This window comes from Marmota monax, unplaced genomic scaffold (genome assembly GCF_021218885.2).
Source record: "Marmota monax isolate L192 unplaced genomic scaffold, Marmota_monax_Labrador192_F-V1.1 WCK01_AAM20220418_F8-fsc00129, whole genome shotgun sequence".
In the NCBI taxonomy this organism is placed as follows: domain Eukaryota; kingdom Metazoa; phylum Chordata; class Mammalia; order Rodentia; family Sciuridae; genus Marmota; species Marmota monax.
In genome coordinates, this window is record NW_026693811.1 from 3,121,676 (window position 1) to 3,135,897 (window position 14,222).

The 14,222-nt window shown below is 38.6% G+C and overlaps 1 protein-coding gene across 1 annotated transcript in view; it reads right to left on the reverse strand.

Annotated features, from left to right (window-relative positions):
* The window catches only part of Dpp4 (dipeptidyl peptidase 4), an 81,795-nt gene that overhangs the window by 49,816 nt on the left and 17,757 nt on the right, over positions 1 to 14,222 (reverse strand). Inside the window, exons 3-5 of the mRNA XM_046462249.2 lie at positions 3,473 to 3,571; positions 2,985 to 3,076; positions 1,630 to 1,710 (exon numbers count right to left, since the gene is read on the reverse strand). Of these exons, the coding sequence (XP_046318205.1) occupies positions 1,630 to 1,710; positions 2,985 to 3,076; positions 3,473 to 3,571 (272 nt within the window). The remainder of the gene's footprint in view (positions 1 to 1,629; positions 1,711 to 2,984; positions 3,077 to 3,472; positions 3,572 to 14,222) is intronic.

Genomic DNA, 14,222 nt, shown 5'->3' on the forward strand with positions numbered 1-14,222 from the left:
TTATGACTCATGTATTTGCGGTCACTACCTAGAAGTGATAATCGATAATTCTGGATGCACTGAGTCTATCCTGGAGAAGGCAAAAGAACACTGGAGAGTGAGCCCCAAGGAAATGTAATAGAATCAGCCTTTTCTTTTTTCTGAATATGTTTCCTGAGATTTCGTCATGAAGACATTTATGCTGCCCATAAAACTCTGTTAAACAAACAGAAGGAAGACTAGTAGAGTAGAGGAAGTAAGGGGAAGGCAGGAAGGAAAGGGGTGGTACTGAGGTAAAAATGGAGAAAACTATGTTACATGCCTTTGTGAATATGTCAAATGAACCCTACTATTATGTATAACTATAATGCACTAAATTCAAATGTTAGTCTTTAACACGGACAACTGTTATTCAGTGGTTCTCAATTCTGGTTTCCCATTAGAATAATCTATAACATTAAATAAAATTTTGATGCCAGATTTACCCTAAAGACTGCAATTTATTGACCTTGGTATTGAACCCGGACACTGAGAATTTTTAAAAAGTTCTTCAAGTGACTTTATCTTATGGGTAGTTATAAGAAGCACTGGTTTACACAAACAAATCCATTAATTGAAAATAGATATGCTGAAGTTGCCATAGGATTCTGATTTGCTTATAGCTGATGGACTTAGCAGAATATAATCAGAGAGTCTTCATATCCAGGAAACAGAGCTCAGCACTGTGGATGCACGGTAAATATTATGATTGAGAGTCTCCATCCTGAGATGGTAAATGGAGTATGGAACGCTTTGCTTGGCCCGAGTACAGCAGTGTTGGTGTGTGAGATAAGGACATTTGATATTATTTGTCCCAGAGAGTAAAAGTCGGGGGTGGGAATTCCCAGCTTTGTATTTCATTTCCAATACAGAGTATCTCTACAGGTTTCCAATCTTTCCTACATGTCTTAAAACTTCCTATCCTTGACAGCTATTGTCAACTCCATGAATTACTAAAAAGCTGCAAAGTTATCATTGATTATTTTTAATGCTAAACATAAAGAGGAGGTGTGATCAAGCATTGGCTTTTCCTGAGTGTGTGAGAATTCCACATTGAATGAGTGACTGGAGCAGACTGAGTGCTTTTGGTAGGACCTTTGTGGTCAGATTAGAGGCTCTCTTCCTTAGAATGGTTGTATATGGTGGAATGTGAAGGCTGGGAGGAGGTCTGAGGCATCTTAGAGTCTTTGCCGGAGAATGAGTGGTTTAACTTTTCAAAGTAAATATTTCCTGAAGATCTTAAATGTAAAGCTAAGACAAAAGATATAAGGAGTAACATCAACCAATGTACAAGTCAGACATGTATACTAACTTTAAAATTATACAATAAATGCCTTTTTAAATTTTACTAACTTATGTTATAAGTATCTACAATTCAATATTAATTATACTTCATAGTATTTGAAAACATGAAAATATTTTTTTCTTTTGAAACATTAGTTGGATTTGTCTTTTATGAATAAGAACAATTTTTTGGTGTTGAATTAATGAGTTTTAGGTGACAAGTAAATTACTTAGGTTTCCATCTTAAAACATGCATACACTGAAATTAGTTACAAAATAACGTATTCATCCACCTCTTTAAATGTCACAGAAAGCATTTTTTTTTACCTTCACATAGTTGTATTCTAAGAGAACGAACAACCCATCAGGAGATACTGAATAATCACTAATGGAATGTGGGAACTCTTCCTGTCAATCAAGGAGAAGAAAGAAAAGTTGAACAATGTAACCACCATCACTGAGCACTTACTACATAGTTGGTGCTCTTCTAGACACATGGTGTGTGCCTTGGGAGCACCCAGGAGAGATGGCACAGTAACCCACACAGAAGACCATAATATGAGGTGGGCAAGTGATCAGTGTTAGAAAGGTTTAAATCTAACCAAGGAAAGATGGCTGTGAGGGTGGGGATTGGGAGCAGAGAGAGAACTTCCTCAGTAGGAGGAGCACCATGAGCAAAACCCAAGGTGTGGGGAAGAGTATGGAGGTTTGAGGAATGTTTAAGGGATATGGGTAACCTGAATATAGCATGGGGTGTGCCCACAAAGTGGAAGGAGCAAGGGCATCAAATTAGGAAGAGTTGAGACTTAAATATAAGACATGGAACTATGACCTGCTTTTGTATGTGGAAGTGATAATATCATTTTTTTTAAAGATAATCATGACACAATGTCTAAAATAACACATGCAGGGGACTTGTATCAGGCTGGATTGGGGCAGTGCTATGTGATCTGGTCTCCAGAATAGATATGCACAAGTTAGAGTACTCACTACCATAAGATTAACTGAGGATTTAAACCAAGACTATCAAGAGGAAATGGAAATCTGTGAAGTACTGGACAGGGAATTGATAGGGTTTGTTGAGTAGCTAATTATAGGGCATGTCAGGAGAGTCAAAGACGAATCTGATGTTTCTAGTTTAACTGACTGGGAAGAGAATTAAGAGGTTATTTACCAAGATTGGAAACTTGAAATAAGATGTTTTTATAAGAATAAGAAATAAGATGTTTTTGACAGTGAAGCGGAGATAACTAGTTAAGCTTGGGATAGTGAATTTAAAAGGTCTGCAGGTCATCCCTGGGAAGGAGCCAGCTAGCTATTGGAAATTGAAATTTGGATCCTGGGAAGAGGTTAGTGTCAAAAACTAGAGGGAAGAACACAGAAGCTGTGGAAGTGCATGAAATCACCCCAAACAGATACAAAGTGAGGAAAGAGGCCAGAGAGTAAAGACAGCTGTAAGGAGCACTTACATGTAAATATATGAGCAGAGGAGAAGAAATCATCAAAGGAGACTAAAAAGTAGCGAAGACAGGGAGCATTTGAAGGTGAAAAAGATCCACTGCGTTGTATGCTGCAGAAAGTCCAACAGAATGAGAAAGGAGAGTGCTCATGGAAAACAAGATAGAATTCATGAAAAAATCCCCAGAATTTCATGCATGATTTAGTTATATGGTTAAACATACAATTGTACGGTTCTCCAAGAAAATGGAGTTGTTTCCATTTTCAGCATTGAATAGCAAGATATTATCTTCTTGTTTGTAGAGATATTCATGATCTGAAGAGAGAAAAGAGCCACATCAGTATTTCAGGTTGCTGTCAAACATTTGCCTAAGCTAAAAACTATGCAATAAATTTTAAAAATTTGGTTCACAAAAAGACTAGATATCTCTAGGTTGGGAAAACATAAATGGTGACTATTACACTAGTACTTGTTCGTTCTTCCATCATTAATGTCAAGGTTTTAATTTGCATTTAACTTTTGATACTCCATGTCAAAGAAATTCTTTGTTTCTTTCCCTTTGCACCCTAAGTAGAAGAAAAAATACTCTCCAGAGAGTTTTTAAAAGCAAGAATTATATCTTCTCAGTGCCATAAAAGTACCCCACAACCCAAGCTAACCAGGATGAAAATAAGCATAAAAATCTGCACCTCCATTAAAAAATATTCTTACCTGAAACCCACCGCAAGGAGTAAACCTTCACTCGGTAAGTATTTTTTAAGTAATCAGTTAGCAAATAAGTTTTGCGACTGTCAGCTGCGGCGTCATCGGCTGGTTGAAGGAAAAAAAAGAATGCAATGTTCAATACTATGTAATAACCTAAGCTTTGGATAAAATGAACAAATGGATCTCTATAATATCAAAGGAAGAGATAGAATTCCTTTTCTATAAGTGCTCATGAAAATGTAGAGATACACTCATGCAAGGCACATTTTGAAATATTTCATACTTGATGATTGATACCAAAATGCATTTAACTAAGCTGGGTGCAGTGGCACATGCCTGTAATTCCAGTGACTTGGTTGGCTGAGGCAGGAAGATCATAAGTTGGAGGCCAGCCCCAACAATTTAGCAATACCCTTTCTCAAAATAAAAAATAAAGAGGGCTAGGGATGTAGCCCAGTGGTAGAGCACTCCTGGGTTCAGTCCCCAGTATGGCAAAAAAAAAAAAAAAAAATTAACACATACATATAAAGCATATGTATGTGTTCACAGTACTGATAAGCTTCAATGTGAACATCTAGATTAGCAAATTCCAATAGAAACAAAATGTGAGCCACACTTGAAAAACATTTAAGATAAAATGAATCATAATAGCATATTTTATTTAGGTCAATATATCCAAAATATTTTTTTCAACATGTAATCAATATTAAATTTCATTAATGAGTTCTTACACAATCTTATTTCATATTAATTCTTTAAAACCTGTGAGTTTTCACTCACAGCATGTTTCAATTTGACTAGGCACATTTCAAGTTCAATACCTACATGTGGACATGGAACTAAGTATTCTAGTGGATAGCACAGACTAGATAACCCTCTGCTGAGTCCCTGAGGTCCATTTCCAAGCCCTCTTGCTCCTCAGAGACCTTTAAGACATTCTGATCAGACCTTTCAGATATCCTTCTTTGTCTCACTGCTTTTCCTTGAACTTGGTGGCATCTGTGTGGTTCTATATTCTGCTACTAGGGACCTAAATTCAAAATCTGAAACATGTTTGATATCTCCTTCTCTTTTCCTACCAATTCCATCTAATTGAACCTACCGATTCTTCCTGAAAAATCTATTTCCAGGTATTCCTGCCATCAGCTTCATCCATTCCAATCCATCCTCTGCATCATCATTGGAGACATTTTTCTTATATCACTTTCACCTGGTGCTTATTTCCTTCAAAGATCTCCATATTTCTCCATTGCCTATAGGAAGGCAGAAATGCCTTTGCCGGCACTGGCAGTGTTATGATTTGGACATGGGGTGTCCCCAGAAAGCCCACACGTGGGATAATGCAAGAAAGTTTGGAGGAGAAATGATTGGGTTATAGCCTTAGTCTAATCAGTGAGTTAATCCCTGATGGGATTTACTGGAGTGGTAGCCTGTGACTGGAAGAGGTGGGAACTGGGGCATGGCTTTGGTGTATATATCTGTATCTGGCAAGTGGAGTCCCTCTCTCTATTTTCTTATCACCGTGATGTGAGTGAGCTGCATCCTTCTGCCACCCTCTGCTGCCATGACGTTTAGCTTCACCTGGAGCCCTGAGGAGTGGAAAGGCCTTCTATGGATTAAGACCTCTGAAACCGTGAGCCCTCAAATAAACTCTTTCTTCTTTACAGTTGTTCTGGTCAGATTCTTTAGTCACAGCAGCGACAAAAACTGACTAAAACAGGCAACCTCCTCCGTCCAACAAGCTTCTCTCTTCTAGGTTCATGTCTACTCCCTGAAGAAACTCTTGTCCTGGCTCATGATTTGCACACTAAACCCAGGAGACCCTCTCCCCCTTTCTCACCTCTACTTCTTGTCCCAAGTCAGTTTTCTGCGATGTCTTCAACTGCTCTCTTATTTGTCACCACCAGCTACCCTCTGACTCCTACCTCTTTCATGAAGACTTCAATTCTGCCTCCTCTGACTTTTGCTTTTTTACTGTTATTTCATGACTTATATTGATAACTATTTTCCATGCCTGCTTGAGTATTCTATTCAGCTAGGCTGTATATTTTTTAAGACAGGTTTTTTTTTTTTTTTTTTTTTTTTTTTTTTTTTTTTTTGCATCAATTCTCAACACCTAGCACAGTTTAATGATGTAGTGTGCAGGCACACAAAAAAAGTTTTAGTTGATTAACATAGGATTTCTTCCTACAAGCACAATTGAACCAATGTGATTTTTCTTCCACAATCCCAGAGGCTGACAAAGAGCTTAACGTCTTTTCCCAAATCTTTGAATTTTCCCATATATAACATTCACTCCCACAATTGGCCCCATCATAGCTCTCCTATATCTACTACAATAGCACCTTGTCTTATTAATTTTTCACAGCTTTCGGGAAGGTAATTCTCTAACAGGAAATGTTCTTTCAAAAGGTAGTCTTGAGATTTTATCCCTATAGACCTTATCTGGCAATAGTCTTGAACCTACCTATAAAACCTTCTGCTTCAATAGATAACGTTGCTACATTTCACTTGATCACTTTGTTGATTTTGCTTAAGCCTAGTTTGTTAAATACATTATGGAAGTTTGAAAGTAAGGTATTATGCTAGTTAGCAGAAATACAGAAAGTGGGTGAAATCAGCACTTGGGCTTGTCAACTGTCAAAACAAGAAGTAAAGAAGTATTTGTGCTACAGAAAATATTATTTGAACTCACACTGGGGCTAGTAACCATGAAACTGGATTTGTTCACTGATGCCCTCAACTGTTTGCATGCACCCAGATATTTTTTCATACATCTAATGATTATAAAACAAGTATTATCTGGTAAGTACTATTGAAAAATGCCCTGCTGTTAATAACTGTTAGTCTAAAATAGACAAAAAACACAATCCAAATTAGTATAAATTGAGGTATAGATGGTCATAGACATTCACAACTCTATTCTCATCTATTGATGTAGTTATCTACCTGAACATACAGAAAAGAGAACAATATATCTATGTGTACATGCATACATATATGAACATATGACAAAACAGACATGTCAACATAGAACACCTCTCACTGGCTCTTGACTTTGTGAGAAGGGAATGAACTGAACAGCTATAACAGATCACACATGTACTATCTCATTTGAGTGCTATGTGCTGCAATTATACTTGCCCATGGTTTTTGATGGCAACATACTTACATCTGGAAAAAACTGAGGCCAAATTCCCATGACGTCGCCCAGTGCCCAGAGGGCTGCACTTTGCACTCACAATGCCTTCCTCACTGAGCATTTACCTCTCCTGCCCTCCTGGGATGTCCCTGGATTTTTCTCTCACCAGCCCATGGCTTTTCTACACCATCATCTCTACCACAGTTGGCTCCCTTCTGTTCACGATGGCCTCTGTGCATCCATCTGTCAATGTCCCAGTTATGACGATTGATGGCACACTCTTGTTAAGGCCAAGGCATCCTGTGAGGTTTACGCCTACCTTGGCTTGAGTCAGATTCATTCGACTGCTTTACAGTAACCCTGTAACCTGGTTTCTCTCTATTAGCTACCTAGTCCCAGAGCAGCATGGCTAACTTGGAGCAAGTAGAGCAACAAATGTTCCCTGTTTTTTTTGCCTTGCCATTTGATAAGCAGGGCACATTGGAAGACAGTTTGGAAACATCTAGATAAGCGAGTTCTGTGAGATGTGAGTGCCAAGTCCAGGTTTTGACCTTTAGCAAGTTCATAGTTTGCTGCCAAGTTCCAACCTATCCTGTCAAACTCTTATAGGACATGCTCATGTTTCTTCTTCCTCGTCTACTTGTTCACTGACAGGGCACTGCTGCAGCAACAGATGAAGGTCTTTGGCTGCTTGTGTGGTTTTCCTGGTGCGGCCTGGGACATGTCGTTCATTTGACTTATCAGTTCAAAGCACTGTGCTAGCCAAGTAAAGCAGTTAATCATATGTTACCCATCATCTCATGCAGAAATCTTAGATTCAAATCTTCCTTAATTAAAAATTAAAAGAAAAAGGTTAGTAACAGTATGCTTTATTTTTTGGGGGGTAGAGCAACTATTCATTGAACCATAAAAAAAGAACATTTTTATCAGACATAAAAGGTAACTAACATAATTTAAAGTGTTTAACCTCATGATAAATTCTCATCAAACTGTGGTATCTTAACAAATCCTTGCTTTAGGATCAAAATTACTTCTGAGTAAAAGAAGTTCCAGAATAATAAAGCCCAAATATGAAAGTAATGTAGTTTCATGTTTTTATCAATTATTTACTGAGTAATTACAGTAGATTTTGAATACTCATATGTCCATTCATACAAAAATATTTTAATCTGTCTTAAACTCTGATTTACAATCTTTCTACTTTACAAAGATAAAATATTTTTGGTAAAAAAAGACTAATAAAATACATTAACAGGAAATGTGCTCTTTATAGCTCATACAAGCATAAAGTTGTTAAAAACAGACAAAAAAATATCTGGTTATGGAGTCCCTGTGCTCCCTATGATAATCAGTTTTACATTCCACATTGATGGTTTATCTATGATGGGTATAAGAAATAAAATGGGTGTCACTTCAGAATTTGTGCTATCAAACTAGCCTTGACATGAGGACAGAGGCAGAAAAATCCATACAGTAGTAGAAGAAACTGATTGAAAGGATTCTCAGATCCTGTGTTTGGATTACCCAGCAACATGTACAAACTACTACTCATCTCTGATGATTCAAAAAAATACAAGGGATTGAGTAGCTGGAGGTTTTGAAATCAGAGAATCTGGATACAGGCTCACTCAATTGCCTTAGGGCCTTAGGAAAAATTACTAAACCTTTGGTATGGTTTCAGTGATGATATCTCCTCCAAAATTCATGTTGAAACTTAATCCCCATTGTGGTAGTTTTAAGAGGTGCAACCTTTTGTAGAAGGAATTGAATCTTGAGGACACTGTCCTTGTGAATGAGTTAGTCCCTTTAAAAAGGGCTGGGGAAACTAGCTTAGGTCTTTTTTCCCTTCAACCTTCTTCCATGTGAGAAAGCAGCTGCAAGAAGGTGCCTTTAATGGAGGAGGATGTTAGTAGGCAGGGAACCTGACTTCCCAGACTTCCAAGACTCTAGAATGGTCAAGAAATTAATTTCTGTTCTTTATAAATTATCCAGTCTCAGGTAGTCTGTTATAGCAGCACAAAAGGGCTGAGACAGAAATTGGTACCACAGAAGTGGAGTGCTGCTATAAACACATACCTGATAATGTGGAATGAGTTTGGGAACAGGGTCATGAGTAGAGGTGGGACAGTTTTGAAGTACATGCTAGACAAAGCCAGTATCACTATGAATGGGGCATTTAGGGAGATTCTGGTGAGAACTCAAAAGAAGAGGGGAGCTGTAGAGAGAGCCTCAGTCTTCTGAGAAGTTATTATAAGTGGTCACGATCAATATGGTGGTAGAAATATGCAGAGCAAAGGTCACTCTGATGAGGGTTTAGGCAGAAAAAAAAAGAATATTGTTTTGGACAGTGGAGGTAAGGCGACCCTTGTACAAAGTAGGGAAGAACTTGGATGAATGGTGTCTGTGCTCTAGGGCTTTGTGGAAAGCAGAATTTAAGAGGAACAAACTGTAACATTTGGTTGAAGAATTCTCTAAGCAAATTGTTAAGGGTGTTCTGTGATTTCTTCTGACTGCCTATTATAAAATATGAGAAGAGTGAAATGAATTATAGATATAATTTATAATCAAAAGGGAAATAAATTTAAGGATTTGGAAAAGTGTCAGTTTTGCTAGGAAAAAATCATGTTTGGAATACCAAGGGTGTGGCCAAGCAATTATTTGATAAAGAGAGTAGTGTGTATAGAAGGAAGACAAATGCTATTTGTCTTGGTCTTCTCTGTGCTGCTATAGCATATTGCCACAGACTAGATAATTTTTAAGCAACAGAAGTTTATTTGGCCTATGGTTCTCGAAGCTGAAAGTCCAAAATCAAGAGACCACTTCTCAGAAGGATCTTCTGTGTCATCACATGACAGAGGCATCAGATATCAAGAAAGTATACAAGACAGAAAAAGAGGAGCCAAAATCGATTTTTTAACAAACCACTTCCTTCAATAAAACATTAACCTGCTCATGAGTATGGAGTGCTCATCACCCAAACACCTCCCTTTAGTCCCATATCCAACACTTTTGCAGTGAGATTAAATTTCCTAAGCATAAACTCTGGGAGGCATGTTCAAACCATAGCACTATTCAATAAGACACGAAGAATAAACCTGAATGCATTTTGAAAATTATTGGTGCCTCCCATTCCTGATCCAGAACACTGAAGCCTAGGGGATAGAACTGTATCAAAAGACGGGCCTCGGGTTGCCCATGGTACCTCAGCATCCACTGTCCTGCACTGACTCAAGTTCCCTGAATTGTGATGCTCTGCTCCTCAGTTGCCCTATTTGTGTCTTGAGCAGACCTAACAATTTCTCAGATGACCACTCTGGAAGATACAGGCCTTAAACCTTGGTGGCATTTAGTCTACTTCTGCAGGTACAGAGTGCCTGATCTGGGAAGGCATGGCCACTGCCATCCGGATTCCAAAGGATGCCTCAGAGAGACTTGGGGTCTATGCAGAGAAGTGTCACAGGCGTGAGACCACTACAGAAAGCCCCAACTTGGGCAGTGCTTACTGGAGCCTTTGGGACACACTTTCCCAAGTGACTTCACAACTGCAGATCTATGAATGTGCAGTGCCAGCCTGGGGACCACAGACACAAGACTTCAACATGAGAGTTGCAGCATGGGCTGTGCTTATTAGCAAAGTCATGGGGGTGGGATTCTGCGAAGCCTTGGGGACCCACCCCAGTGTGTCTGAAAAGTGGAACATGGAGTCAAAGGTTATTCTCAAACCTTCCTCTGACACAGCAGGCCCACTCCTGTCTGAGGAAGTTTGTATTTACTATACCCTCTTCCTGTTGCCTGTCCTGTTGGATTTTGGACTCACCTGGGATCTGTTATGTCTTTCTTCTTGCTTACAAAAACAGGGAAGACATTCTTGGAAGCAATAACTTTCTTGATTTCACAGGCTTACAATTGGTGAAAAAATTGCCTCAGGATGAATCTTATCTTGAGTCTCACCCATTTGTGATTCAGATGAAACTCTGGACTTCAGACTTTTGAGTAGATGCTAGAATGAGGTAAGACTCTGGGGACTGTAGAGATGGAAAGAGTCTTTCCTGCACATCAGGGCATGAATGTGAGGGGACAAGTAGTGGAATGTCATTCAAAGTTCATGTTGAAACTTAATCCCTGTTTTGGTATTAAGAGGAAAGGCTCTGGGAAGTTATTAAGTCATGAAGTTGCTGCCCTCATGGACGGATTGGTGCTTTATAAAATGACTGGAGGGAATTAGTTTAGCTCCTTCTGCCTTTTTGTTCTTCTGCCATGTGAGGTCATAGCATGAAGACCCTCTTCAGACACTGAATGCTGGCACCTTGATCTTGAACTTCTTAACCTCCAGAACTATTAAAAAAAATGAACTTCTGGTGTTTATTAATTCCCAATATGCAGTATTTTGTTGTACCAGCACAAATGGACTAGGATGAACTCTTAAAGTCTCAAATTATTAATTTAAAAAAATAAAAATAATAGCATTATTAAGCACACAGGGATCTGAAATGATTAAATGAGATAATGTTTGCAATGTGCTTAATTCAGGACCTAGAATTTAGCAAGCCCTATATCTGTGCTATAGTATGTATTACTGCTTTGCTCAAAGCATGTGTTATACCCAACCAGGATAGAAAGATGAATTAAAAAAGAATCTCTTCCCCAGAGCACCTAGAAGTGATGTAAAGAACAAGAATTTCACTGCAATAAAATAATAGCCAATTAACTTTCACTGTGTTCATAATTGCAAACATTCCTAATAAGGCAGTAGGAGGCCATTACACTGAGAAAATATCCAGTACAAGTGCAATCTAATGACTTGCTAGGTGTTAATGAATATCACATCTTCTCTCTGACATGCCTTACACCATCCATTGCATCCATTGTATAAGGCAGCAGTTTATGGAATGAAGGGAAACACTGACAATACAATTAGAGGATTTATGAAGAATGATGTTTCTCTGATTTTATTTATTTATTTATTTATTTATTTTTATGTGGTGCTGAGGAACGAACCCAGGGCCTTGCACATGCTAGGTAAGCACTCTACCGCTGAGCCACAACACCAGCCCTCTCTGATTATTATATATAAAGGACTTCAGAATAATGTCACAATCAGCAGATTTACCTTCTCAATAATAATAATTAAAAAAATCAGGTTCATCAAGTGACATCTGATAAATGTGCTGCCCTTAACTAGAATCTGTAAATATGGGAACTGTGTACTATAAACATGTACTTGAGAACCAGAGTGTTAGATGATGAAATTTTTATTGGGAATGTGAACATTGTCTTTTCAAATGTCTATCTGAAATGCCAAACGGTACAAGGTGCATTTTCCAGATAAGCAACAGTCTGGAAAAAAGGGAACAACTTGATGGGGCAGTCAGGCACAGTTCTAGCCTCACCTCTTTTCTTACTCACTTATCATTCCACTCAGCTACCCTGACCTCCTAGCTCTTCCTCTGACACAGCAGGCCCACTCCTGCCTGAGGAAGTTTGCATTTACCAGATCCTCTTCCTCGAATGGTCTTGCCCCAACAAATGCTCAAGGCTTGCTCTGTTACCTTCTCCAGATCTTACTTAACTGATGCCTTCCTTCTGTGGGCTAGTGTACAGCCCCCTCTCCTAGGACATGCTCTACTGCTCCTTCTAGCTTTATATTTTTCCTTAGCAGTGATACCATGTAGCATATAGTTTACTTATTCCCTTCTTTACTGTCTGCCTCCCTTGATTGCAGGAGAGTTCCATGTGGGCACCGATTTGTTGCTGTTCATTTTATTTACTATTATATTACTATAATATAGAACATTGCCTGGCATATGGATGATCAATAAATAATTGTTGAATAAAAGGATAAATACCAGGACAATACAAAAACAAGAACCAATAGCTTCAAGCACCAACATGTGAACTCCAAGTGGTTTTGGTTTAGGAGAACAGCAGGCCTGGCCAGATGGCTCTAGATAGATTGGGGATGGAAGCTCCTCCAGTCTGCCTTCCATAGGGTCAGCTCACTTTTCTAAGCCTGTGCCAGTCATTTTTGTGCTTTTAGTCGTTGATATGCCTTTTTTTTTTGTCCAATAATGCTGAAAAGGAGACTTGCAGCTATATTTCCAAGATTATGAGTCTGCAGGCTTCGTTTTATCAACAGTGGAAAAATAGAAAAAGATCAGACACTAATAGGAGAAGATAAAAGACCCCATTTTTCTTGCTGGTCCTGCCAGCATGTGAACAGAAGTAGCACCTGGCCAGGATCTACCTTCTTTTGTCTTTTGTAATATCCATTTAACCTGCTTCAGCTTGCCTATCAGTGGAACCAGAAGCAATGGGTTGTACCACACACCTGAAAGTTTTGAGCTCAGATGGCCTGTGTTCCTCTTCTTTCTCTTTGTTCCCAAGCCCTCATCATAGCTCCTTCCTGCAATTACTGCCTCTGGATTACCTCAGAATTACTGTTTTGCTTGTTTATCTGTGCAACCAATTTTTATATTAAAAACCTAAATTTTATATTAAATACCTTTGCTGAAATATCCAATGTGACCTTTGTTTTGCCACGGTATCCTAAATGATATAAGAACTGACACACCTTGCCTATAAATAAGAAGGTCTCTATCTGTTGTAAGAATACAACATCTGGCCAACCAGGATACAAAGATATATTTAAAGAGTCTCTTCCCCAGAGCACCTAACAGTGATGTGAAGATCAAGAATTTCACCACAATAAAATAATTGCCAATTAAGTTTCACTATGTAAATAATTGCAAACATTCTTAATAGGACAGTAGGAGGACATTACATTGAGATAACATCTGGGACACTAGATGCACTTTTTCTTAAATGGCTGGATGACAAACATCTTGGCTTTGTGGGCTGTGTGGTCTCTGGATACAGCTTCTCAAGTCTGCCCTTAAAGCTTGAAAGCCATCACAGCCAACCCATAAGTAAGTGAGTGGGGTTGTTTTCCCATAAAATTTTACTTATAAAACCAGGCAGCCAACCCTTGCTGTATTTTAATGACCCATGTATTTTGGGCACTCCTCAAAATTGTGAGCAATTAAAAAAAAAGTATTCTCAAGATTGATTTTAAAAGACAGATGTTGTTGAAACTTGGATGGCCTTGAAACAATATCAAAATACAGAGCAGGAAAGTGAAAATTGGCAGATTATTCGTGTCTTGATATGCAGGCTGAGATGAAACCACCTGTACCACTGGTAAAAAAAAAAAAAAAAAATGGTGAGCCCTGTTGACTGCTGTCACAGCAATCAGGAGGTTCCATGCATGCAGGAAGTCAGCCCTGAATAAGGTGGCAGGATTGCTTCATTTCTTTTTGAAATTAAAACAAAACAGAACTTTTTTTCTGATTATAGTCACTCCCTCTTCCCTTGATAGGACTCTCTCTTCTGGAAATAAGTAACAATAAAGGCTCAAACTAATTCTTAGGATATTTATGCCCCACTAAGGACCTGGCAGTGGGCCAGCATAATCCAAAATGATGAGAAACAGTTGAAAGGTGGAAACTTGAAGTGTACAATACGTGACCCACAAGCTTGAGAAACATGCAACTATTTTGGCACAGGACTGGTTTCTCATGACAAATTCTCAAAAATAGGTGTAGAGACATGAATGCA